Below are 26,351 nucleotides of genomic sequence, written 5' to 3'. Positions count from 1 at the left end.
AACCCCTTGAAATACATAAACCTTATTTTTTATTTTGAATGCAACTGCTGTGAAAAAGATTCCACCAGTGGCAGAGCTTCATAATTATTACTTTACTTCATTAAGTTTATTTGTAAACCCACACACCTGCATGTTAAAGCCACAAACAACCAAGCTACAAAAGTGTAGCTAATAGTGTAGCCTAAATGTTATTCCTGTAGTAGCTAGAACTGAAAACGTGACACAGAAACACAGCATATCTCCTCCCCAGGACCGCTGCTATCTGTGTCTGATGGGGGCTCTCCAATTAGACCTGGGGGGTGCTCCAGCTGGGCCAGCAGGGACAGGCAAAACAGAAACCACCAAGGACTTGGCTAAGGCCCTGGCCATACAGTGTGTGGTCTTCAACTGCTCTGATGGACTTGACTACAAGGTCAGGCCTGACAAACTGTATTCACCTATAACACACATCCTTTTACAATTTTTGTTTCTCATGCTTACTGGTTTGTCCACTCGGCTCTTTATTTATTTAATCCTTTTTTTTCTTACTCTGCACCTCTTCATCTACATTTGCCCTTATCTTCCTTTTCATTCCAATTACTCCAAATACATTTTTCAATTAGCTCTGGAAAGCTCGATGTCCCTCTGACTGTACTTACTAAGTAACACCTATAGATGGCACTATTGTGAAAGCATTCAAGTGCCGGTGCCAGTTAAAGCATTAATACACTGTACAGAGCCTTTAATGTTGTGTGTAACTGAAATATTGTAGCTGTTTGACAAAAAAGAAAATTGCTAGTGTGATAGTATGATACGGATCATGCTGTATCTAGCTTATAAGAACCTTAAATGACATCCTGTGATCCAAATGTAAACAAAAAGGGATGCCTCAACAAGTTGTTTCGGTGACTAAGTTTTCATTAAGTATAATCATTTGACAAACTTAAAGAAACAACGCTTTGAAATAGAAGTAGAAATGTCAAGCCAAAACTGAGATTTCTTTCTCTTATGTTGTCACACTTCTCTCTTCAAGATGATGGGGCGCTTCTTCAGTGGGCTCGCTCAGTCAGGTGCTTGGTGTTGTTTTGACGAATTTAACCGGATTGACATCGAAGTGTTGTCCGTCATCGCTCAGCAGCTCATAACCATACGAAACGCCAAAGCAGATAAGGTACACCCACACTCACATACAACACTACTTTTGCATAGTTCTCCAGACACTTTTATTGGCAAATAACATTGCGGCACTATCCTAAAATTCTAAGTAATAGCAAATGATAATCTCAAAGTTCTCAAGATGAAGTCAGTTGACGATTAGACAACCGAGTCTACTGTTCCAATGTGTCTATGGTTCCAGTTGTCACTGTAAAAACAAAATATCTAGCTTCATATTTATGTCTGAACCGTAGGACCAGCCCAACAACATCAAAACTCTGTCCCTCTGACGCTTTGTCACTATCTGATGGAGTTAGTGTAATTACTTCATTATTGGTGTTTCTCCATTGGCCATGGCCCTTTCAAATTATTGGCACGACAGAAGGGTAAAACAAACCTGTCTCACTAACCTAGCTCACGTTCCCTATTGGTGGGTGAACAATCCAGCACTTGGCTAATTCTGCTTCACAATGATAGGAAGAGCTGAAATTTCTATTATCTCCCATCAGTCAGCTGGTCAACTTCCTCAATACAGCGTGGATGTTGTTGTTGTGGTTGCTGCCAGCCATTTTAACTGTTTTGGGCTTAGTAGTAGTACAAGCAAAGTAGGCTACATGCTGATGTAGGACTCACCACCATGTAAAGTATGCATGTGTGTGTCTGCCTGCTTCTTTCTGTCACTCTTTCTTCTTATAAAAATGAATGTGTGGAACAAGTACGCTTACATAAGAAGATAGAAAAAAAAGATGAAAAAAAACAAACAAACACCAATGACACTCAGCTATTTCTAAATAAATATAGTGAATGGGCTATGTTGATTTTTCAACATGTAAAAATCCGGGAAACTGGGGAAAGGGGCAGGAAATTCAAAATGGTTGGCAAGCAGGGTATGCATATTTTATCAATTTTTAGTATCAGATCATAACTGTTCTATTGCCGATGTCTTCTATATGGTTTAAATTGGATTATCAAAAGGTTTTCTTGCAAGATTTGCCTGCAACTTGTGGAACAGAGCAAAATGAAAAAGCTGCAATAGCACAATTGCTCAACATGGGTGCAAAATGGAAGTGGGTAGCGCTTCAGCAATCTGTTTAAACCCAGTGAAAGAAAAACTACTTGTTAATTAGGTCCATACATCTCGCCACATGCAGAATTGACTTGCTTGTGTAGACATCACACGCACACATAAACACATAAACAGCATCTCACATCTAACACTGTGTTTTGCAGCTGTCAAGGTTTCAATTTGAGGGCCGGGAGATCAAGCTGGTGATGACGTGTGCTGCATTCATCACCATGAACCCAGGCTATGCTGGAAGAACAGAGCTACCCGACAACCTTAAAGCTCTCTTTAGACCCATAGCCATGATGGTGCCAAACTACGCACTCATTGCTGAGGTAACAGGCTATCTGCGTGTGCGTTGTTCTATAGTGCTTGCTTATTTTCTCTTCACATTTTTAATCATTGCTTTTTTTCCCTCCCATCCTTCAGGTGATTTTGTACTCAGAAGGGTTCCAGTCCAGTAAGACTCTAGCGAGGAAAATGACCCAGATGTACAAGCTGTGCTCTGAGCAGTTGTCTCAGCAGGACCACTACGACTTTGGGATGAGAGCTGTCAAGTCTGTTCTGGTCATGGCTGGGTCAGAGCAACACACTCATGCACACACACGGACGCATGTCCATTCTTATGGAGACAAACATTTACCTTTTCACGCATGTCCCTAAGGACCATTTTGACTTTAGCATTCTTGCAGAAATAGATGCGTTCAGAGCCTTGCGAAAGTATTCGGCCCCCTTGAACTTTGACTTTTTGCCACATTTTAGGCTTCAAACATAAAGATATAAAACTGTATTGTTTTGTAAAGAATCAACAAGTGGGACACATTTATTTGGAAATGTATTGGATATTTCAAACTTTAACAAATAAAAAACAGAAAAATTGGGGTGCAAAATGATTTAGCCCTCTTAAGTTAATAGTTTGTAGCGCCACCTTTTGCTGGGATTATAGCTGTAAGCTGTAATGTTAGTTTTACACATCGAGAGACTGAACATTTTGCCCATTCCACCTTGCAAAACAGCTTGACTTTAGTGAGGTTGGATGGAGAGCGTTAATGAACAGCGGTTTTCAGTTCTCTCCACAGATTTGATTGGATTCAGGTCTGGACTTTGACTTGTCCAGTCTAACACCTGTATATGTTTATTTGTGAACCATTCCATTGTAGATTTTGCTTTATGTTTTGGATCATTGTCTTGTTGGAAGTCAAATCTCCATCCCAGTCTCAGGTCTTTTGCAGACTCCATCAGGCTTTCTTCCATAATGTACATGTATTTGGCTCCATCCATCTTCCCATCAATTTTAACCATCTTCCCTGTCCCTGCTGATGAAAAGCAGGCCCAAACCATGATGCTGTCCCCACCATGTCTGACAGTGGTGATGGTGTGTTGAGGGTGATGAGCTGTGTTGCTTTCACGCCAAACATAACGTTTTGCATTGTTGCCAAAAAGTTGGATTTTGGTTTCATCTGCCCAGAGCACCTTCTTCCACATGTTTGGTGTGTCTCCCAGGTGGCTTGTGGCAAACTTTAAACAAGACTTTTTATGGATATCTTTAAGAAATGTCTTTCTTCTTGCCACTCTTCCATAAAGGCCAAATTCGTGCAGTAGACGACTGATTGTTGTCCTATGGAGAGAGTCTCCCACCTCAGCTGTAGATCTCTGCAGTTCATCCCAAGTGATCATGGGCCTCTTGGCTGCATCTCAGATCAGTATTCTCCTTGTATGAGCTGAAAGTTTAGAGGGACGGCTGGGTCTTTGTAGATTTGCAGTGGTCCGATACTACTTCCATTTCGATACTATTGCTTGCACACTGCTGCTTGGGATGTTTAAAGCTTTGGAAATCTTTTTTTTATCTAAATCCGGCTTTAAACTTCTCCACAACAGTATCTCGGACCTGCTTGGTGTGTTCCTAGTTCTGCGCTTTAAACGGACCTCTGAGACTACCACAGAGCAGGTGCATTTATACGGAGACTTGATTACACATTTCTATTTATTATCATTAGTCATTTAGGTCAACATCGGATCATTCATCCTCACTTTGGAGTTTTCTGCAATGAAAGTAAAGGGCTGAATAATTTTGCACGCCCAATTTTCAGTTTTTCCTTTATTGAAAGGTTTGAAATATCCATAAATTTCGTTCCAGTTCATAATTGTTTCCCACGTGTTGTTGATTCTCCACAAAAAAATACAGTTTTAAATCTTGTTTGAAGCCTGAAATGTGGCCAAAGCTTGAAAAGTTCAAGGGGGCAGAGTACTTTTGCAAGGCACTCTATATACACTCAGTTATAAAACGTACACAGTTGTCCTATTTTAGTCCATTGCAGAGATGGATGCTTTGTTGTAGTGAAGTTATGCTTTCACTAGTTGGATATTAGCTAAAGCTCAGGGAATTGGAATTGGCTTGTGATTCATTGTCTGTCTTTGCCTACATATTACTCCTCTTACTCTGGTTCTTCCACGCTAAGAGCACATTCATTATCTCCCACTCTAACGTCTCTAATGTTTTTTTACTTTGTTTTTAATGACAGACCATGTGTGTCGCAAAGATCAAATTGTGCAATATTGAATCATCAATTTATGTTGCCTGCTTATTATATCTGTACTTAATTTCTCATGTAATTCAAATATTTTCCAGTAATGAATTTCCTCATTATAATGTAAATGTTCCTATGTTATTCAATTAGATGAGCGCACTGACTTCTTTAAAGAGATGCATTTATTTTCACTTCAGTTTTTTTTTTTATTTAAAGGGACAGAACCCTTTAAATAGTCAATAACCAATGCTTAATGGATTTGGAGAGGAATTTGATTATTGTGATGTTCCTTAGCTGTGTGGTAATGGTATTCCATACATGGGCTTCTCAAAATGAAAAAGTTGACTATACAAACTACTTTTTGTACATCGTATTTTACAATCCACTCTTCAATTTCTATGTTGAAAGTGTTATGGATTTTCTTGATATCTCAATGCCTTTTTTCTGAAACTGACCAGTAGTTCAATGTAGTTTCTAGTTATCAACATGCAAACTCTGATTGTTCTTGAGTATGCAAAGAGGTAGTGAGGAATGAAGAAAATAAAAAGGATAAATAAACAAGTAAAACAGTCTAATGATGTGTGCAGTAACAGACTTCACATGAAATGCATATAATGGAATGTAACAATGCATGTGTTCTTAGATCACTAAAGAGACAAAACCCCCATCTCAGTGAGGATGTGGTTCTTATCAGAGCCCTGAGGGATTCCAACCTGCCAAAGTTCCTCACTGATGATACAGTGCTGTTTGGGTAAGCCAATCACACAGTTTGGTAAATACACACACACACACACACACACACACACCTAGATTTTCTACACAGGTAAGATGAGTTTCACTGAGAAAATTGTGTTTTCTATGTGAAAACAATTATTTTTCTATTGCGCACATGTATACTATATGTGTGTTTATACAGTGGTATCCTATCTGACCTCTTCCCTGGTGTGATTATTCCTGAACATGACTACGGTGTGCTGTACACCACCATCCTGGAGTCTCTGGTTAAACGAAACCTACAGCCACTGGATAGCATGACCAAGAAGGTACAAGGGCTTAAACAGGATGTTGCTTTATTTTTGTATTACCTTGGAAATATTTTTACTTCTGTAAAACACTTTGCATGTAATATATACATTTTAAGATGAGGCTTGTATTATGCTTTAATTTTTCTTTCTTTCATCAACAAATCCCATGAATAGACAAAATCAACTACTGGATGTGTTAGTTCATCCCATAATTATACAAAAGTGTACAATATTGCCAACCTAATCTTTTAAAGGGTTGCTTCACATAAATTACAAAAATACAACAAGGTGCAAAAATATAATGTCAATATAATATAACAATATAAAGTCAATTCCTATACGTTGTTTGTTTCACTTTGATATAGTAGTACACTTGTATGTGTTTAGTTGTTTTGTAAAACGGATCCCTCTTAAAAACATAACCTCATTCCTCTCCATGCACTTCTTTATTATGACCAGGTGATCCAGCTATATGAAACCATGTTAGTGCGTCATGGTGTCATGTTGGTAGGGCCTACTGGTGGAGGTAAGACCACTGTGTTCAGCATTCTGGCAGACACACTGGAGACCCTTCAAGGCACGGAGCACAAGGCTAACAACCCGTTCTATCAACATGTCAGGACCTATATTCTCAACCCCAAATCTGTCACAATGGGAGAGCTATATGGAGAGGTACTGCAAAAAGAAAATTCTTTTCACAACAGTTTCTTCACTTCTATCTCTCTACATTCATTATTATCCTCAACCCCTCAGGTTAACACATTAACATTGGAGTGGCGTGATGGACTGATGGCGCTGAGTGTCCGTGATGCAGTCAGCGACACCACTGACGACCACAAGTGGGTGATCTGCGATGGGCCGGTTGACGCCCTCTGGATTGAGAACATGAACACAGTGCTGGATGACAATAAGATGCTCTGTTTGGCTAACAGCGAGCGAATCAAGCTTACTCCATCCATACATATGATGTTTGAGGTTAGAGTTAGAACATTTAATAAGCAGTCAATAAGCAGTTTTTAAACTCATGTGTTGAAGACAGGTCACACCTGAGTAAACAGCTCAGTCAATTCCTTTAGTGAATAATTACCTGGTTTTACAGTGTTTTTTGTTCTTAGATCAAATTATTTAGTCTATTTAATCAACTGTGGTTTTCAGGTCCAGGACTTGGCTGTAGCATCTCCAGCCACAGTCAGCCGCTGTGGGATGGTATATATTGACCCAAATGAGCTCAAGTGGATGCCCTATGTCCAGACATGGAGCAATGGTCTAGGAACAAAGGTACATACTGTGTCTCTGTCATTCTCAAATGTCTTGTAACTGTATGTGATTGCAAAATGCCTTTAAAAGTAGCTAAAAGCGTGCTCATGATCTAATATATTGTATATTCTCTTTGTGGAACTTTTTGTTACGGACTTTTTGTGCACCGAATGAATGCATGAATGAATGCTAATGTGGCTTTTTGGTCATTATAAGCAGAATAACTTAATCATTACCATAAATGTTGATGACAGCACTTCACATCAATCTATTTTTTATAGCTAGCAACATTAGCCCTTGTAGCCTTTTAGGGTTACTTAACAACACAGTGAGTGGGTCATCTCTCTCCTTAATTTTAAACTCTCTCTCTCTCTCTTGTTGTATATCTTTCTGTTTCAGTGTCTAATTGAGACTAGTCTGTTTGATGTATGTATCTAAAAATTAGGGCTGGGCAAGTTATCGCGTTATTATCGCGTTAACTAATTCATTAATTAACGCTGACAATTTTGTTATCCCGCGTTAACGCAGTTATTATTATTTCTTTATTACTGTAAAAGTTTGTTTCTCACAGGCTTTGTAAGACCTGAGACCGAGACACTCGCCCACGAGCAAAAACAGCACCTCTGATTCATAGTCTAATAATTGATCAACCACACAACACAGAAACTCACCAAAAGTTGCGTCTAAAAGGTAACGAGTTAGCGGTTACGGAGGTCTCTTCCGGGTCATTCTAGCCTCTACAGGTGATTTTCCATCCAGCCTGGAACTTCCAGCCTTTTTCGTGGTCGTTGAGCATTAAATCCAAACTGTCACATCCAAGACTTATCCACTTTATGTCCATAATGCATCGAGTTTTCGGCCATTTATGCCGCTAGCTCGCGGCTCTGTGTCTGCTCTCTGTTGTTTACGGAAGTAAAGCCAATAGAATGCCCATATATGGGAGACAACGTCATCCAAAGAGTATGGAGGCTGAAAGAGGCCAATACTCCCAGTCAAATTTGCTAGTATGCAATCAAAGACGCTATAGTGCACAATATATATAACTACCGTTTTATAGAGGAAATGGCCACACTGGTTTGAGATTTGTCATACATTTATGTTCTATATCATACATTTGGGCCTTTTTTGAAGAAATGTAAATAGTATGTGCTTTATATGAGTTATAATGTTTATTATGTTTATTTTTGCCTATAGGAGAACTGTTTTAGACACACAAATGCTTGTGTAGCATTGCTGTGGGTGTAATATCAATACATATGTCATTATTATGTTGATTATTGGCATTAGTAAATGTCATGATGGCTAAAGCGTCTGGACTTTATTTGATAAATGTATGTATTTTGTCATCTGTATAAGTTATAATGGTTATTTCTTCACAGTGTGACTCCCATATGAGAAGGGTTTTAGAGGTTTTACTTCTCTGTCTGTGATGTCAATACATATCTGGAACATTAGTGTTCCGTTTTATTTATTTTTTGTCTTTAAGGTCCTACAACCATTTTTAAAATTCAAGTGACCTCATTGCAACCCAAATATTCTAATAACCCAGTTTGTCCTGAAAAAAATGATGTTCATATCTTGACTGTAGACAACAGGGTTGATGTTTTACAAGTTATTATAAAATAAATCCAGACAGTGAACCTGAAATGGCCTTAGGGCTCAGAGGGTTAAGTTGGCACGGCACTTTTATTTATATGGCAGAACATAAAAAAAAAAAATTGCACTATATACACTTCTTTTGAATTCATTATTTCATTTTGCGATAAATTGCGATTAATCGGGGAAATTATGCGATTAATCGCGATATTTTTAATCGCTGCCCAGCTCTACTAAAAATCTATCATTTGTTTTTGCATGTGTGTCTTTGTGCCTTCACCTCTTTTCTCTCCACATTTGTCTCCCACCTTTGAGTATTTCAACCTCTCCATTAAGATACTTCAATCCGTTTTGTACCAAGCAACATTTTTAGGTCCTTAGTTTCAGTGTTACATTCTGCTTTGTTTGGGAAAACTTTGATTACACTTTTAACAAATTTGTAGAGTTGTTGGAGTCAGAGTTTTTTCAAGTGTTTAATTACTTTTTTTGTTGATTTTCATTAACCGTAGTTATTTTAGCTGAGAGAGTGTTTTCTCTATGTCTCTTGGGGACAGGGAGAGCATTGTATACATTGCATACTTTACGTTTTAAATTATGTCAAATAAGTAGCTTGTGTACCTGTTCAAGAAATAGTTCAACACTTAATTTGAAAATCAATACCACTCAAGACTGAAAACAGCTAGCCTTTCACTCTCTAACTGTTCAAAGATAATAGAGGCCAGTGAGCTTTAGAGATGCTGGAAGGCAAATGTTTACCTATGCACAGAGTCAAGGTAGATGTGACCCCCTTGCTTTTAGTCATTTATCCTAAGCTAAAATAACCATCCCAGGCTGCAGTTTTGTATTTCCTGGACAGATATGAGAGTGGTTTCACTTGTATCATCTAACTCTTGGCAAGAAAATAAATGAACACTTTAGTTAAAATGTCAAAACTATTCAACTGTAACTATATCACACTAACTAGGTTGAATCGATGATTATGTAGATAAACATCTCTTAAGATTACTTCATAACCTTACAATTGTCTGCCTCTGTTCACTCCATGCTGTCTCTCTAGCTCCCAGACCCGGTGCGGACATACCTGCTGGAATTGTTTGAGCAGTATGTGGAGAAGGGTCTTCAGTTTGTGTTGAAGTATTGTACCCAGGCGATGCGACAGGTGGACATCAGTAAAGTCACCACTCTGTGCTCCCTGCTGGAGGCTCTGCTGCTGGGCGAAGGAGGGCCAGACCTTCAAATGGTACATTGAACACAACATGTATCTTTCACTTAAGTCTATTTCAGTTCTGTCGATGGTGCTACACCAGGACCATTCTGTACAAATAAGGACATTTTTGCACAATAACTCAACACTATAATTAAAAACATTCAGGGGGCAAGGTCAGATGAAAAAGGCAGGACCTCAAATGTCACCAATACCTTGTTGATGATTGGACACGACAACTGCATACAGTCAATACAAGTGTGTGTACTTAATTTTGAACCATGCTATAACTTACTAACAGAGCTGCTTCCCTTTTTCTGTTTTTGTGTTGGTGTCAGGATTCCAAACTTCTTAACAATATTCTGTGTCAGACATTCATATTTTGCTACCTGTGGGCAGTCGGTGGAAACCTGGTCAGTTCTCACTGGGATGCTTTTGACAACTTCATCAAACAGCAGTTAGAAGGCAACAGCAATGCTACGGTATATACCTGTGCCCACACCCACTCATACATACAGAGATAGATGGACAGTATTGAGGGCTTTATCAATATACTATATTGTAATGCATAAAGACAAAAAGTCAAAGCTTTGTCTTACAGGCCCAGTTCTACTGTTAAAATTCTGCTACTCAAGGCAGTCTTCCCCCCCCTCGTCTGTATTACAGCCAAATCCATGATACAACGCATTTGCAGACATTAGCATGAACTATGTGAAAAGGCCTGAAGGTTAGCTGATATTATATTAAATCAAAGTATTTTTGGCACTGAATGTTTCTCACTAGAGTAAAGCTCGTCCAAAAAGGGTTATTTCCTATTATATCACTTACTCATGTGAAAAGGCATTAAGAAAGATCATCGATATCATACATCTTTGTAAAACTGTAATACGTATAGGTTGTAGGGAAGATATTGGAAAGGTCAACCAGATAAAAAGTTTAGTGCCAGGGTTATAAAATTGCAATGATGCATATCATTATTCTACAATGCTAACTTTAAAGAATTTAAAGTAGATGCTTGGGGGCTGACATTTTGATCCCTTCTGCCTAACAGGAAATGGAAAGTTAATTGTTTGAGAGGTTTGTCTTGGTTGGCAGCAGTGGCAGGTGATTGAGGAAATTCCTTAATGCCAAAGGCAGAACACAGTAGAGCAGAACATGGCTAACTTACATCAAGGTGGAGTGAGCATGGAAGGGAAAGATTTATGAAGGCTTTAGAGTATAATCAGAAACATCTGACATGCTTCCACATTTGTTTTGGAGCTAATGTTGCATTTTGTGGTGGTGTGTGTATTTGGGCAATTAAATATCGTTTAGCTCAGAGAACTGTTTTGTATAAGATTTTTTGTGTACCTTGAGATCAAGCCAGTATATCCAACTTCCAGCTGTGCAGTTTGAGGGAAAACACACAGAAGTGGGCACATGCACACACACTACTAACAGCAGGATTTAGAAAAACAAAGATGGCTGGCACATGACACAATACTAATTCACATGATGCTGGGAAAACTATCAAAGTGTCACATAACAAATAAATCAAGTCAAATGTGTGGAGGTTTTAAAGCTAATGGCATAATGTCTTACAAAGGCACGTGTATACATTTCTGTAAACATTCATTGCACTTTATTTGCCTAATTTTTGTGTGTATTTAAGTTTAATGTCATTTTATGTGTGCCCTGTAGCTCCCGAGGGATGGTACCTTGTGGAGTTCGTACATACCCTTTAACCACAAGCGTCTGGAGTCATGGGAAAAGTTAATCCCTTCATTTACATACAACAGGGAGCAACCCTTTTTTGATATGCTAGTCCCCACCACAGACACTGTCCGCTACGGCTACCTGATGGAGAAACTGCTATCTGTGCGACGTTCTGTCCTCTTCACTGGCAGCACTGGAGTGGGCAAGGTAAGGATTCATGGATAGAACTTTCATACTGTACTTTAAATCATAGCGCACTGACCAATGGATATACATAGGAATTTAACAAAAGAATCCAGATACAGCGCTATGTTGATCATTATATGCCCAGTTCAATTCAATTTCAATTTTATTAGCATAGCGCAAAATCACAACAGTTATCTCATTGCGCTTTTCATAAAAGAGCAGCTCTAGACCGTACTCTGTGATATTATTTACAGGAACCCAACAGTTCCCACCAAGAGCATACACTTAGCGACATAGGCAACAAAAAACTTTATAGAGGTGGAAACCTCGAGCAGAACCAGGCTCAGGGTGGGCAGTCATCTTCCTTGATCGGTTAGGGGTGAGAGAAAGAGACAGAGAAAGAGACAGAGAGAGACAGACAGACAGACAGAGATCCAGAGCCAGAAACACCTGAATGAAACAACAGGAGGAGAGAGGAGAGGGACGAGAGAGGACAAGACTCCGGGAAAGGGAAGAAGTCGAGTTAGTAACATGCATTAATAGAATGAGGTTGCATACAGATGGAGAGAAGGAGGGAGAGATAGGTGCTCAGTGCAGTTTTGTTCTTTAAAGGGGTATCTGCTTTGTATTGCTGGCCTACTACAGCTAACACCTGGGGTCACTTCCCAGTAGTAGTTTTTCTGGCATTACCAGGTGTTTCAGTAAACACAGTGTGACCTCCAGTTGTAGTACTAATGTAACAGAAGCTCATTATGCTTATTAAAAGGATTAACTGGGAAAACGCTGTAAATAAAATATTTGCATGCTTTTAATAGTTGCCTCTTTGTTCGAGTTTAGATCTTGTCTTGTGAGTCAATGTGTACTGTAAATGGCACCTGGTAGTCTACACCCACCGTCCTGATTACATTTGTAGAACTGATAGCTAGATATCATGATTAAATGAAGACTAAGAATACACACAAAAATCATTAATACAACCAACCCTATAAATACTGCACCCACTTATGTAAACTTTAAGTATAAGAATTACAGTGGTTGTAGAGATCATTACAAAATCCAAATGAAATACCCCCAAAATGAGAGCGTTGGTGCTGAGTTTTTCTACGTTAAGGCGGATTTGGCTTGCTTAACCATTAATCCTCAAATTTGGAATAAAAAAAAAAAAAAATTCAAGTTGTCAATGTTTTAAAAGTGTTTGAATGTATCTGTCCCTGACAGTCGGTGGTGGCTCGGGGCCTACTTAACAGTATCCAGGAAAAAGCAGGATATGTCCCTATCTACATCAACTTTTCGGCACAGACCACCTCTGCCCGGACGCAGGAGATCATTGAGTCCAAACTGGAGAGAAAGAGAAAAAACATTATGGGTATTGGCTTGCAGTTGCATTACCACAATACCATTTATATACTGCAGTGGAGGGGTCTGTGCTTTGCATGCAACGGTCTTTGAATGAGACAGTTTATCTGTTCTTTTAACCATCCATTCATCTATCTGGTCATACAGTGGTCCTTGATTCTGTTTTGGATATCATACAGACAGTATCATCCTTTTGTATGCATCTGTACATCCGTTAACCTTTTTCTCCTTCTCTCCTTATCCTTTTAATTTCCCCTCCCTGTAGGTGCTCCTGGTAACAAGAAGTTAGTGCTCTTTGTTGATGACCTGAATATGCCTAAACTCGACAGTTATGGCTCTCAGCCCCCTATAGAACTCCTGCGCCAGTTTCAGGACTTTTCTGGCTTCTATGACAGAAACAAGTTCTTCTGGAAGGAGGTTCAGGTATGAATGTATACAAATAAAATGAGCTACATTGTAACAACAGATTTGGCGGCTATGATTATGTATGTGCATATATCTTGGAGTTTAGCTGATAGCTGTTTAAGTGACTTATGTGGCTGTCCATTTTATAAATCTACAAACAGACAAGTAAACATACCTTTCTGTATTCAGTTGGAGCAGTTTTAGTTTTAGATTGAGAATGTTTAACATTTACACATTTTGGCAATGAGGTGTTTGTTGTTTTTGCACAGTTATCATCAACGTAATTTCATTTGGACTTTTAATAAGGTTAGTCCATTTATATAAGAACCCCATTCATCATGTGTGTCTGTGTGTGTTTGACACACACATATTGATTTTATGGATTTTTTAATCTAAAGACATGCTAATATAGTTGTACGTAGCTATCTACAGCTTTTCAGATGCTGGAATGTCAGACTTCAGAGCAGTATAATTATTGGTATTGTTAACACATCAGATTGGCTTACGGGTGTCATTTTTCTTTACTTTTTTTAAATTTGTGTACCTGATGTAGACATGTGATGAAGGTTTTGAGGGGAGACGTGTTTAGCTTTTCTCTCTTTTACATTTCTCTCTCCACTCCTCCTTTCTACGTCTCCTCCAGGATATGACGATTGTGGCAGCGTGTGCTCCTCCAGGAGGGGGGCGCAATCCGGTGACCCCCCGATTTATCCGCCACTTCAGCATGCTGTGTCTTCCCACACCCTCAGATCAAAGTCTCAAGCAGATCTTCAAAGTGAGGAGACACACATAGACAGACACCTTCAAAGAATGTGACTACATTTAATGTTAAAAACATAATAATTGTAATAAAGGATTTTGTTCTTACTGGTTTAGGGGAAATATTATGTAGCCAGAAGGTAGGATGTTCATGCCCTTATTGCTATGATATCTGACTCTTGTTCTCTCACTCTCTCTCATTTCTCCATCTCACCCTCTTTCCACTGTTATCACACTTCTTTCTTTAATGTTTGTTATTATCTCTTTTCCCTCCCAACCTTACTTTAGGCCATCCTGAGCGGTTTCTTTAGTGAGTTTTCCCAGGAGGTGAAGGAATGTGCCGATCACATTGTGGATGCATCTGTGGAGATTTACAACCGCTTGAGTGTAGATCTGCTGCCCACTCCTGCTAAGTCCCACTATGTATTCAATCTCCGGGACCTCTCCAAGTGTGTCCAAGGTGAGACACGCTGTGACAGACAAGCACACATTCAGATCAGCTCATTGGACACCCAGGGCTCCTCAAACATCCGCTGCAGTTGTCACAACTGCTAGCGACTAACAGCCCATAAGCTAAGTTCAGGGGCTGGGCAGTTGTGGATACCTTTATGCAGAATTGACATCTCTTGAGTACCTTGTATCCAAATCTGTCCAATTTTTCTGTTCAGTCAGTATGCATTTTAATGTTTAAGGCATTCAGCATGTACTCTCTCTCTATTCCTCAACAGCACAAACTAAACTGTAGCTTTGCTGAAAGAGACTTGCAGATACAGAGAGTGTCTAAATCTTTGTACCTCCACAGCTTGGGGCACAGCTGTGATTTATCTCTTCAAGCCACAATACCAACATTTATGGGCCCTGTCTCAGCCTCATGCTCCCAAATTGTCTGCACCATCACCTTCTCTGCTTCCTTCCCTCTCTCCCTCCTCCCTCTCTTCCTTAACCCAGCAGGCATCATTATAGCATGAAGATAAGCTGAAGTGACTTCTACGACAATTTTCTGTACACCACTTGTTCCATAGAGCTAGAGTGCATTACTCAAACACACAGTTCCCCTTAGCAGTACATACCATTGGTAAGGGGTAATAAACTGACACCCGCTCTTTCCATTTTCTTATATCACTGACATCACATGGCCTCTCTTTACACAATTTATTTTTTCAATTCTGTTTTGTTGTACTTTCAATATATCCTTTGCGTCTTCACATGCTTCATAACGAGTAAGGTAAGCAGCTGCTAAAAGTGAGCAGAATCAACATTTGTTGGAGACACTTTAAGACAATATAGGATTTCCCACCAACCATTTAAGCTTTAATTAAATTTTTTATTTTTATATTTTTTATGTATTCCATACGTTTGGAATTTTCAACATAACGTTTTCCACTGTGTTGAAAATTATTATCCAATCAAGCTGTGTCTTACTTTTTTGTTGTGCTCTTCTTGGTTTTTCTTCCTTTTGTTTTCTTGGAGAAATTTTAATGAGCTCCCTTTTTTCATCCTTATACTTATTTCTTTATATCCTTTTTCTCCTATGTACAGTATGATACATTTAAAATAAGTACAACTGAACAATTCTCCTTTCCGTTCATCTTCTTGTTGACCTCTCTTAATGTCAAGGTATACTGCAGTGTGAGCCGAGTCAAGTGAGAGACAGGAACCAGATCTTCCGTCTCTTCTGCCATGAGTGTCAGCGAGTGTTCCACGACCGACTCATCAACAACCAAGATAAGACCTATTTCAACACCATCGTCTCTGAGATGGCCAGTAAGAACTCTGTCACAAAGGCTGTCCCAATAACTCACTTTTCTAAATGCACACACTTTCACAGTTCAGTCCAGCCATTTTCCACTTGCTATTATTTTGCAATAGCCGTCCTTTGATCCTCTCTCTCTTACTACCAGGCAAATACTTTGGCATTAACTTGGAGCCCTTATATTTTGTGACTCAGCCCATCATATTTGGAGACTTCATCAAGGCCAGATTCTCTCTTATTATTGAAAATGCTTGACAAATTCAGAAATTTTGATTTCTAGATTGAAACCAAAATACCTGACAACATGTATTTATTACAATTGCTCTTCATCTAATAATCCCTGTAGGTGGGTGCAGAGAAAGAAGATCGTCTCTATGAGGATCTGACAGACATGAATAAGATTCAGGTTGTTCTCCAAGATTACCTTGATGATTACAACATGACCTTCTCCAAGGAGACAAAGCTGGTTTTCTTCCAGGACGCCGTCGAGCATGTCTCCAGGTGTGTACACACAAACTTGCTACAAACTGTGAGAAGAGAGTTACAACAATAAGAAACGAATATCTAGAAAGCCACTGTGACATGCTCAAGTAGTGTTTGTCACACATATGTTGCTGCTGATGGTAAGGTGACTAACATTTCTGGATGTGCTTTGATTATTGATGATTATGTTATTTGTGTACATCAAGACTTTGCTTATACAAATGTATAATATAATTATCAGTATTGTTGTGTCACTGCATTTCACTCCACAGAAATTTGATCTTCAACAATAAAAGCTTGTAGTCAGTAGGTGGGGCTACACGATCTTTTTCAAACCCCTTCTAAAAGGATATGTGGCTTACATGAACCTGTGAACTTTATACAATAACAACATAATCATATATTATATAATAATCCTACTTTTTTGTTTAAAAAATAAGGACATTGCTATTTTTCTTATCTTTTACTGTAGAATTTCCCGCATGATTCGCCAGGAGAGAGGCAATGCCTTGCTGGTGGGGGTGGGGGGTACAGGCAAGCAGTCGCTCACTCGTTTGGCATCCCACATGTGTGGGTACCGCTGCTTTGAGATTGAACTGAGTCGAGGTTACAACTATGACAGCTTCCATGAAGACTTGAGAAGACTCTATAAGATGGCTGGTGTGGAGGGCAATAATATGGTGTTCCTCTTTACAGATACCCAGGTATGATGGATGAACTGATATGAACATTTGGGTGCCTGCAGACTGCTTTTAAACCTTAGAGGTGTCTACTCTCCTGTTGTAGATTGTGGTGGAAGAGTTTTTGGAGGACATCAACAACATGCTGAACTCTGGCGAGGTGCCCAACCTTTTTGAAAAAGATGAGCTGGAACAAGTACTAGCTGCCACCCGCCCTAAAGCCAAAGAGGCTGGAATAAGTGAGGAGAACAGGGATGAGGTACATAAACACTGTAAAAAAAAGTACAAATATAACACTGTATATATCTGCAACATGTACAAGCACTGGGTTAAGTGCCAAACTAAATTTCTGAGAGATTTGTCTGATCCAAGACACTGGCAGATTTGTCCACCTAAAATCTAGTATCAGTATCACAAGCTGTCGTTACCAAAATAAGAAAAGATAAACGTTAATGTCCCGAAAGGGGAATTTGTTCTTAGACAATAGTGCTACACAGAGCTGCAATCAACTTAAGACAACATGTAGCCAACAAGACAGTAGTAAATGACATACATCTAAATTGCCTCTTGAGGTAAAATATATAAATACATAGGCATTCTATAAATGAGGAAATAATTCATAAAAACCATAGTGCATTATGCATACAACAAAATGCAACAGTGCCTTATGCCTTATGGAGTACATAACAATAAACCTAATTTCTTATCTGTTTTCTTTAGTGTTATAGACGTTGGGATAAAGGAAAGCTTGAAGCGTTTTTATATTTGCTTGCTGTCATGTCTAACTAAGATAATTAATTTGATCCATAACATTTTTTTAAAACAACACACAGTGCCTCCCACAAAGGGCAAAAATAGCCATAGTCGGGTCAAAAGCAGTCGGTTAAAGTCTGTGGCCGCAAACAAGCTGTGTGAAAACAGCAGCCTTTAATGTCATCTGCCAGCTGACACCAAAGCTTCAGATATTATGGAGTCTCTGCATATGTATGTGTGTGTTGCCCTCAGGTTTTCCAGTATTTCATCTCTCGTGTACGGGAGAAGCTGCACATCGTTCTGTGTATGAGTCCTGTGGGTGACTCCTTCAGGTCCCGCTGTCGTATGTTTCCTTCACTGGTTAACTGCTGCACCATTGACTGGTTTGTGCAGGTATGCTGAGATTGGTCAAATTTTCCTGACCATATCTAGTCATAAATACTTACTTTGTTTTGGTTTGGGGATTTGGAATATAATATGATTATGTAATTATCATACATAGAAAACCATAGAATATAAATACCCATATTCTGGATGGTACACAGCAGGTTGTGGGGATACATAGGATATGTCACTCTCCTTGTCTTGAACGAGTCTACAGTGCCATTCTTCTTTCAATCTATCTTGCATTTCAACCATGCTGCTATTCCTCGCAGCTATACCCCAAATGTAATAGTTTTTTTCCACTCTGACATAACCTTTCAGACCCTACTTTCTTCATATTGCAGTTTTCTTATTTTACAACTATTATCTCTCCCTTCACCTGTCCTTTAGTTTATGAATTCCTATCCATATTCTTATACTAATGGAATCATATTCATTTATTAGCAATTAGCTATTTTTTTTTTATCTCAGTTGAGGAAGCTTGTAATTGCTAATCTTTACAGAATGCCTCAATTATTGTATTTGTACTTTTGCATGGCTTTCTGCATTGCTATTCTATTGAATAATCATGTCAAAAAATCCTTATTATCTCACTTCTTCCTCTTTTCCGCGGGTACCCAGTGGCCTCGTGAGGCGCTGCTCTCTGTCTCTGAGACCTTTTTCCAAAATGTGGACTTTGGCAATGACGAGCTGAAGCAGAGCTTCTCAGCCATGTGCGTGGAGATACATGTGAGTGTTACTGATATGGCTGAGCGCTTCTACTCAGAGCTGAGACGCCGATACTACACCACACCTACCTCCTACCTGGAGCTCATCAACCTCTACCTGTCCATGCTAGATGAGAAGAGACAGCAGTTAGTGCTTGTAAGTCTGATCATGAAAATGCAAGTGATGAGTTGAAGGCTGTGGTTGTCATGATGAACTGTAAACTTAGAGGAAGCAGCAGCTAGTTGCTCTAGCTAGTGATTTGTAGTTATTGTGAACAACTTTCTTTATTTTGTAGTCTAAAAGTTGTCTAAAAGCTTTGTATGCATAATATACCTGTGTGTATGTGTGGGGGGGGTGTTGTTTATGTATAGGCCAGGGATCGTGTGAAGAATGGTCTGACCAAACTGCTGGAGACCAATGTGCTTGTGGATAGAATGAAAGTGGACCTGTCTGCTCTGGAGCCAGTGCTGAAACAAAAATCTATTGATGTTGATGCCCTCATGGAGAAACTGGCTGTAGACCAGGAGAGCGCTGACAAGGTTTGTGTCTGTGTGTGTGTGTGTGTGCGTGTGTGTGTGTAGTACTACGTAATACGTGCACGCACGCATCGTAGTAGTACAATCGAGCTTTCATAGGTGTCTGTTGTTTCCTATAAGGTACTGAAAATCATAATACTGTTCTTGTTATTGCTGGAGTTTATGTGTATGTATATATCATAAAGAAATATCCCTTTAACAGGTGCGTAAAGTAGTGACAGAGGACGAGGCCATGGCCAAGGTCAAAGCTGAATACACCCAGGAGATAGCCGCTGATGCCCAAAGGGACCTGGATGAGGCTCTGCCAGCCCTGGAGGGTGCCAACCAGGCCCTTAATTCTCTTGACAAGGCTGATATCTCTGAGATCAAGGTGTTCACCAAACCCCCAGACATGGTCATGACCGTCATGGAGGCCGTCTGCATCCTACTCAGCTGCAAGTCAGTGTGCTTCTCTCTCACCCTAAAATACAAGACTTGTCTCCCTCAAAGACGTTTTATTATTATAATCACAATCATCACTGTAGCCAACTGGCTTGTATAATATCTGTTATCGCCATCATTTTAGTAATTCCAAAAATGAGGAACATCATAATAATCACAATCCTTTCTGTTGCTTTGCAGGCACTCTGCCAAATGTTTAAGTTTTGGGCCTATTTTTTAATCCTACATTTTTGTAGTCAGCATCCAGAGAGATTACTTGCCATCTCATGACTCAGCATTCATCAATCTCTAAGTTCCATCGGTTATTAAACTTCTGCATTGCTGCACTAACTCCAATCCTTCCCAATATCCTATCTACTCTTACTATCAACTACCTGCTGTTTTTCCCGCCGCAGACTAGCACTATGTAGAACTCTCACTGACTTAGCAGGAGGTCAAATTACATGAATGTGTGATATATTGTTTGATAAATCAGACTCTTTTCGTTTCTTTTTTTTCTAAGTTGTGATGTGAATTTTTCTGTTAAATGTAATTTGTATTTGTTGGATGTCAAAGTAGAATCCCTACATTGTATTTATGGTATCATGACCTACAGTAGTTTACATTAGCATGTCCCTTGATTATTTATAAGTAAAATTTTATTCTTCCTTTGTTCATTCTTATGTCAATTGAAAAAAGCAGTTGAATGTTTCAGTAAGGGTTTACCACGTAATGTAAATTAAGCCACACATGCACACATATTATTAGTGATTGTCTTAGGCCCTATTTTTCACTGCTCCACTAACATGCCTGTTTTCCCACAGACCGGACTGGCCCAATGCCAAGCAATTGTTGGGAGATGCCAATTTCCTTAAGCGTCTGACGGACTACAACAAGGACAATATCAAGCCTCAGATTTTGCAGAAGTTGCAAAAATACGTCAACAACCCTGATTTCATACCTGAGAAGGTTTGTTTGAATTCCATGCCAAACACTCGGATGTGTCAGTCAGATTGTTTGGAGCAGGGCTCAGAGTAAACAGACTGTGGATAACGATAATATAAAATAAATAAAAATATGTACAGCACCATTTAAAACATACTGAAAAAAGTTCTTCACAACAGGAAATGACAATAGCATAAAATGATAATTTGAATAATATTCAACTAAAATACACTATATATAGTTATGTTTTGAAAATAAAATAAAGCATATACAAACATGAATACATACATACATACATACAATATACATAAATACTCACTGTACATACATACATAGTGTGTAAGTGTGAGCGTTGAATAGAAACTGAAAAAAAAATAACTGCTTAAGTTTTGATAATGAGGTTAGATAAAAATGGTCATATGGACTAGGGATAGATTGATTTGCCGTTTTTTGTCATTTTTTTGCCATTCTTTTGCCGGTTTGCAGATGATCTCCATCAGCGTTTTATTTGCCTCATAACCGATACAGTAAATTATTTTTTTTTTAATAAAAATTTAATTTTCATTATTAATGCTTATCAGTTCCAAATATTGATTATTGGTTTTATTAACCACTAATAATCTGTATTGGCCTTGAAAAAGCAGTATCGGTCAATCCCTAAATTGGACATTGGATATTTAGATTGTGGGAAACATAACACAATGTGCTATTTGCTGCTTGGTGAATTCATTCTTTTGTTATTGCTGTTAGGTAGAGAAGGTATCTAAATCCTGCAGATCAATGTGCATGTGGGTCAGAGCAATGGATCTTTACTCCAGGGTCCTCAAAGAAGTTGGCCCCAAGAGAGAAAAACTGGCCAAGGCACAGGTCAGTAACACTCAGTAGAGGGCAGTAGGCATTCAGGTTTTTAATATACATGCAAGTACCATTTATGAAATGTGCTTTACATACTCTTGCTTAAAAGTCTACTGCAATTAAAGCATTCTTCACGTAAGTACCAATCCATTCTCTATTTTCACTCAAAATTACCCTGCATATATTACCCTGGACCAAATAATGAGAAAAAACATTGAGAAACAAAATTCTCTAAAATGCTCCATTAATAGTATTTTCCCCCATTCCTTTCTTCCACTATTCTGACCATTGTAGGAGGAGCTAGATATCACTATGGCAACACTGAGGGAGAAGCAACAAATGCTTCAGGATGTGGAGAACCAGATCAAGGTCCTACAGGATAAGTTTGACAGCAGCATAAATGAAAAGGAGAAGTTGGGTAAGGGCTGTGCCTTTTATATGTAACCTTATTAAACTTATCCTGAGTTTTAAACTGCCCCACTTCATATTTTATATGAATTGAACATCTGCAAAATAGCTCTCATTTACGTTAATGCTATCACTTTCAGTATTTAAGGAGTTTATCATCCATTGGAATTGAAGAAAAAAAAAATGTCTGTCAGGATTTACCTAGCTAATAGTCTTTTTTCTTCTGTCTTTGTGACTGCTCTCTATCCCTAAAGTTTACACCATGGCTCTGACGGAGGCTCGGTTGGCCAGGGCAGGGAAGCTAACTTCTGCCCTAGGTGATGAGCAAGTACGCTGGGAACAAAGTGTTGCCTTGTTTGAGCAAGAGATCATCAACGTTGTGGGGAATGTGTTCATTGCAGCTGCTTGTGTGGCCTACTATGGAGCGTTCACTTCCCACTATAGACAGCTGGTGGGTACAGTGGGATTAGGTGCCATCCAGAGCTTTTAGGGACTACTCTATGAGCTCACTTTATAGTCTTACACTTTGCTGCAATACATTACACTCTTTTACGTTTAGGTGTTCTTAGGTCAGCCAATGAAGCCCAATTGTGTCTCAGTATTGTACTTCTGCTTTAAGATGCAATTCCCAGAACAGAATAAATATATGTTAATGGAACTAACCTAATTTTGTTTGTACATTATTAAACTGCAGAAGTACATTGTTGAATACAGTTGTAAGAAAGTTATTAAGAAAGGAGGAACATTACAAAATATGCAAGATACGAAAACCAACCAAAGAAAAAAATGAATGCACTCATTCTTGTGAGTGTGTGTGTGCCCCCTTTCCCCAGCTAATTGACCAGTGGATAATACAGTGCCAGGAACTGAACATCCCCATCAGTTCCAGTTTCAGCCTGATCAACATTCTGGGTGACCCATTTGTTGTCCGCCAGTGGAACACAGAAGGTCTCCCTCGTGATGCCGTCTCTACGGAAAACGCTATCCTGGTGACCCAGGGCCGCCGCTGGCCGCTTATGATCGACCCACAGGATCAGGTGAATTAGAAACTGGGATGCAAGAAGCATTCGTTCAGCATGTTTCAGGCGTGGATTAGTAGGATAATTTGTTATTATTTGGGGACTTGCATTTTCCAAGTTTCATACATTGTGTTGAAAACCCAAGTAAATACTAATAATGCGGTACCAGAGTAAAGGCAACAACAAAAATCTCTCTCAAAATAGAACTTTTTGTTAGACACGATCAAAGTCACAGACTGGCTCCTGCCCCAGGAAACACACACACACACACACACACGCACACGCACACACACACACAAGCAAGTTCCAAGTTTCCCCACACAGAAAGGACAGAAACTAGCTCACTCAGACTTACAAACATGTAGAGGATAGATTTATTGCCACAGTTTGAGTTTTGAGGCCTCCATTCAGCTAACTCCTGTCATTTTTTAGCTTTCTTTTCTCCTCAATCCCTGTAACTCTGTCTATTGTCATTTTTCTGAGTACAGATGTTCTGTTTTACTTCACATAGACGGAGGAATGCAAATATGGGTTTATAAGTTGTTTGTGTAATTTTTCATGTATGACATTGAGCATGATCGCATACAGTATTGTGTGTATGTTTTTACCACTGTGATAACATTTATTTATTGTATCAAATGCTAGAATTTAATATGGTATTTTTGTATACAAAACATGTAAAAAGGCCATTTGCATCAAATTAGTGAAAGGTTATTTCTTTCACCCGCAGGCCAACCGATGGATCCGTTCTAAAGAGGCCAAGCATGGTCTGAAGGTGATCAAGCTAACAGACCCAAGTTTTCTCCGTACCCTAGAGAATGCCATACGCATGGGCATGCCTGTACTTCTAGAGGAGGTAGGAGCAGACTAAAAACCAAAAAATAACATTCTTATTAACGATTGGGTATGAATGTACATTTTTGTATTGTGTGTGTATAGTTGAAGGAAACCATAGATCCAGCTCTGGAGCCCATCCTGCTGAAGCAGACGTTTGTAACTGGTGGACGGACATTGATCCGACTCGGCGACTCAGATATTGACTATGACAAAAACTTCAGGTTCTATATGACCACCAAGATGGCCAACCCACACTACCTACCAGAGGCAAGGACAACACACACACACCACACACACACACACACACACACACACACACACACACACACACACACACTCTCTCTCTCTCTCTCCTTTAAATGTCCATATTTGGTTAATCTGGCATTAATTGTGCATCTGCTGCGATGCCTGTTCACTATAGAGTCTTGAATTAGATGCACACCAACACACCACTGTCAGTTGCGTTAAGGTTTTTCCCCAAACAGCAACCAGATATTTATTGGCTTGCAAAAAAGAGCATGTTTTGTGGACCGAGAGAAACAGTACAAGAAAATAACATTTGTACTGGTATAATTACTGCTTGGCTTTCACTAATGGCACCAGCTATGGTCAGTTTGCTGGAATTGTAGAGATGTAGTCACCTGCCAGCTCGCTGACTATGGCCTTTTATTCAACGCCAGCCCAGGAGAGCAGCAACATCAAGTGAATGCCAACCTTTATTCCTGTGTTAGTTCAAACCAGCAGTGCATCAAGGCAGTAACTTAGACAACATGAACCCAGTGTTGGATATCAGCTGTCAAATACACAAAAGATTAAAAGTGGCATGGCAGTAGATTGATATGCAAATTGTTTCTAGGACACATGGAATTGTGGCTTTCACTGTGTGTGTGTGTGTGTGTGTGTGTGTGTGTGTGTGTGTGTGTGTGTGTGTGTGTGTGTGTGTGTGTGTGTGTGTGTGTGTGTGTGTGTGTGTGTGTGTGCGTGTGCGCGTGTGTGTGTGTTCCTGTTTCCCTTCAGGTGTGCATCAAAGTTACAATTATCAACTTCACAGTTACCAGGTCTGGCTTGGAAGACCAACTGCTAAGGTACATACAACTGTACAACTCTCTGTACCTCAGTAATGACTGTTTGCACTTTACGCTTGACATAATCTCTGACTATTTTTAGCTAGTTATATTTAGATTTTATCAATTTTCTTTCCCCCAAATTCTTTTCTCTACCTCAATCTTTCTGCTTAACGTTTTTCTCTCCCTCAGTGATGTGGTGCAACTGGAGAGTCCACATCTGGAGCAACAGAGGAATGAGTTGATTATGCGCATCAACGCTGACCGCAACCAGCTAAAAGCTGTCGAAGACCGCATCCTTAAGCTTCTCTTCACCTCTGAGGGAAATATACTTGACAATGAGGAGCTGGTTCAAACTCTCCAGGAGTCAAAGGTGAATCTTAAATCAGGCAAAGGGCATATAGATATTTTCATTATATACAAATCATCATTTCCACTTAAGGGTCCATGGCATGAAAATGTCACTTTATGAGGTTTTTTATCATTGATATGAGTTCCCTCTGCCTGTCCCCCAGTGGCTAGAAATGGCAGTAGGTGTAAACCAAGCCCTGGGTATCCTGCTCTGCCTTTGAGAAAATGAAAGCTTGTATGGGCAAATCAGGATTCTTCCACTTATGACATCATGAGGGGACAGGCTTTGCCTGCCCAGAGAATTTGGCCCGTCCATGAAAAAGAGAGAGACACCATGGCTTGCAAACAAGCAAAACATAGCAGGTGGTCATGGCTACACCCCCACCCTCCACCATGCCCCCCCCCCCTTGCTCTCTCCTCCTCAATAGCATTTAAAGCTACAGACACAGAAATGGCACATCCTCAGGATAGTTCATTGTGTATTGAGCTAGAACAGTGAACGTAACCTGTGGTATTAAAAATATAATTTGGAATTGATACAACACATATTGGCATTGAAAAATGCTGAACTGATATATAAAACACAAACATTAAAAAGTAATAATTTCACAATTGTATGATATTATTTCACTTTCACATTTGTTTGCAAGTATAGCGGCTGACTGACAGCACACACTCACTAACAGGCAGAACCTTTCTCCAGTTTTAGGAGATCTCAGTTAACACGTTCTGCCTGTTAATGAGTGTGTGATTTGCCTAGAAACCTGTCAGTCAGCATACTATACTTGATTGTGATTGGAGGAGAGTTGTGGGGGAGGGGCATTACGGTTCTGTGCCAGTGTTAGTGGCAGGTAGAGAGAGCGGAGCTCGTTCTCTTATGGCGGTTTTCCACTGCGTGGTATCTACTCGACTCGCCTCGGGTCTACTCGCTTTTTTTGGTTTTCCAT

At 39.5% G+C, this 26,351-nt stretch overlaps 1 protein-coding gene across 3 annotated transcripts in view; it reads left to right on the top strand.

The window, feature by feature from the left end:
• dnah6 (dynein, axonemal, heavy chain 6) overlaps nucleotides 1–26,351 on the top strand; it is a 55,941-nt gene that overhangs the window by 13,660 nt on the left and 15,930 nt on the right. For all 3 annotated transcript variants that reach the window (XM_034897152.1, XM_034897160.1, XM_034897164.1), the window contains 34 exons: nucleotides 251–412; nucleotides 1,013–1,150; nucleotides 2,365–2,532; nucleotides 2,627–2,775; nucleotides 5,369–5,476; nucleotides 5,642–5,768; nucleotides 6,210–6,422; nucleotides 6,504–6,725; nucleotides 6,906–7,028; nucleotides 9,661–9,843; nucleotides 10,146–10,289; nucleotides 11,488–11,709; nucleotides 12,907–13,054; nucleotides 13,310–13,467; nucleotides 14,093–14,224; nucleotides 14,497–14,668; nucleotides 15,826–15,972; nucleotides 16,110–16,183; nucleotides 16,308–16,462; nucleotides 16,917–17,148; nucleotides 17,231–17,383; nucleotides 18,130–18,270; nucleotides 18,883–19,125; nucleotides 19,341–19,508; nucleotides 19,708–19,943; nucleotides 20,750–20,894; nucleotides 21,621–21,737; nucleotides 22,020–22,143; nucleotides 22,388–22,584; nucleotides 22,967–23,170; nucleotides 23,883–24,008; nucleotides 24,092–24,256; nucleotides 25,007–25,074; nucleotides 25,246–25,426. In XM_034897152.1, coding sequence (XP_034753043.1) covers nucleotides 251–412; nucleotides 1,013–1,150; nucleotides 2,365–2,532; nucleotides 2,627–2,775; nucleotides 5,369–5,476; nucleotides 5,642–5,768; nucleotides 6,210–6,422; nucleotides 6,504–6,725; nucleotides 6,906–7,028; nucleotides 9,661–9,843; nucleotides 10,146–10,289; nucleotides 11,488–11,709; nucleotides 12,907–13,054; nucleotides 13,310–13,467; nucleotides 14,093–14,224; nucleotides 14,497–14,668; nucleotides 15,826–15,972; nucleotides 16,110–16,183; nucleotides 16,308–16,462; nucleotides 16,917–17,148; nucleotides 17,231–17,383; nucleotides 18,130–18,270; nucleotides 18,883–19,125; nucleotides 19,341–19,508; nucleotides 19,708–19,943; nucleotides 20,750–20,894; nucleotides 21,621–21,737; nucleotides 22,020–22,143; nucleotides 22,388–22,584; nucleotides 22,967–23,170; nucleotides 23,883–24,008; nucleotides 24,092–24,256; nucleotides 25,007–25,074; nucleotides 25,246–25,426 — 5,445 coding nt within the window. The remainder of the gene's footprint in view (nucleotides 1–250; nucleotides 413–1,012; nucleotides 1,151–2,364; nucleotides 2,533–2,626; nucleotides 2,776–5,368; nucleotides 5,477–5,641; nucleotides 5,769–6,209; nucleotides 6,423–6,503; nucleotides 6,726–6,905; nucleotides 7,029–9,660; nucleotides 9,844–10,145; nucleotides 10,290–11,487; nucleotides 11,710–12,906; nucleotides 13,055–13,309; nucleotides 13,468–14,092; nucleotides 14,225–14,496; nucleotides 14,669–15,825; nucleotides 15,973–16,109; nucleotides 16,184–16,307; nucleotides 16,463–16,916; nucleotides 17,149–17,230; nucleotides 17,384–18,129; nucleotides 18,271–18,882; nucleotides 19,126–19,340; nucleotides 19,509–19,707; nucleotides 19,944–20,749; nucleotides 20,895–21,620; nucleotides 21,738–22,019; nucleotides 22,144–22,387; nucleotides 22,585–22,966; nucleotides 23,171–23,882; nucleotides 24,009–24,091; nucleotides 24,257–25,006; nucleotides 25,075–25,245; nucleotides 25,427–26,351) is intronic.

This window comes from Etheostoma cragini, chromosome 2 (genome assembly GCF_013103735.1).
Source record: "Etheostoma cragini isolate CJK2018 chromosome 2, CSU_Ecrag_1.0, whole genome shotgun sequence".
Taxonomy (NCBI): Eukaryota; Metazoa; Chordata; class Actinopteri; order Perciformes; family Percidae; genus Etheostoma; species Etheostoma cragini.
This window is presented reverse-complemented; position numbering and strand designations above follow the sequence as displayed.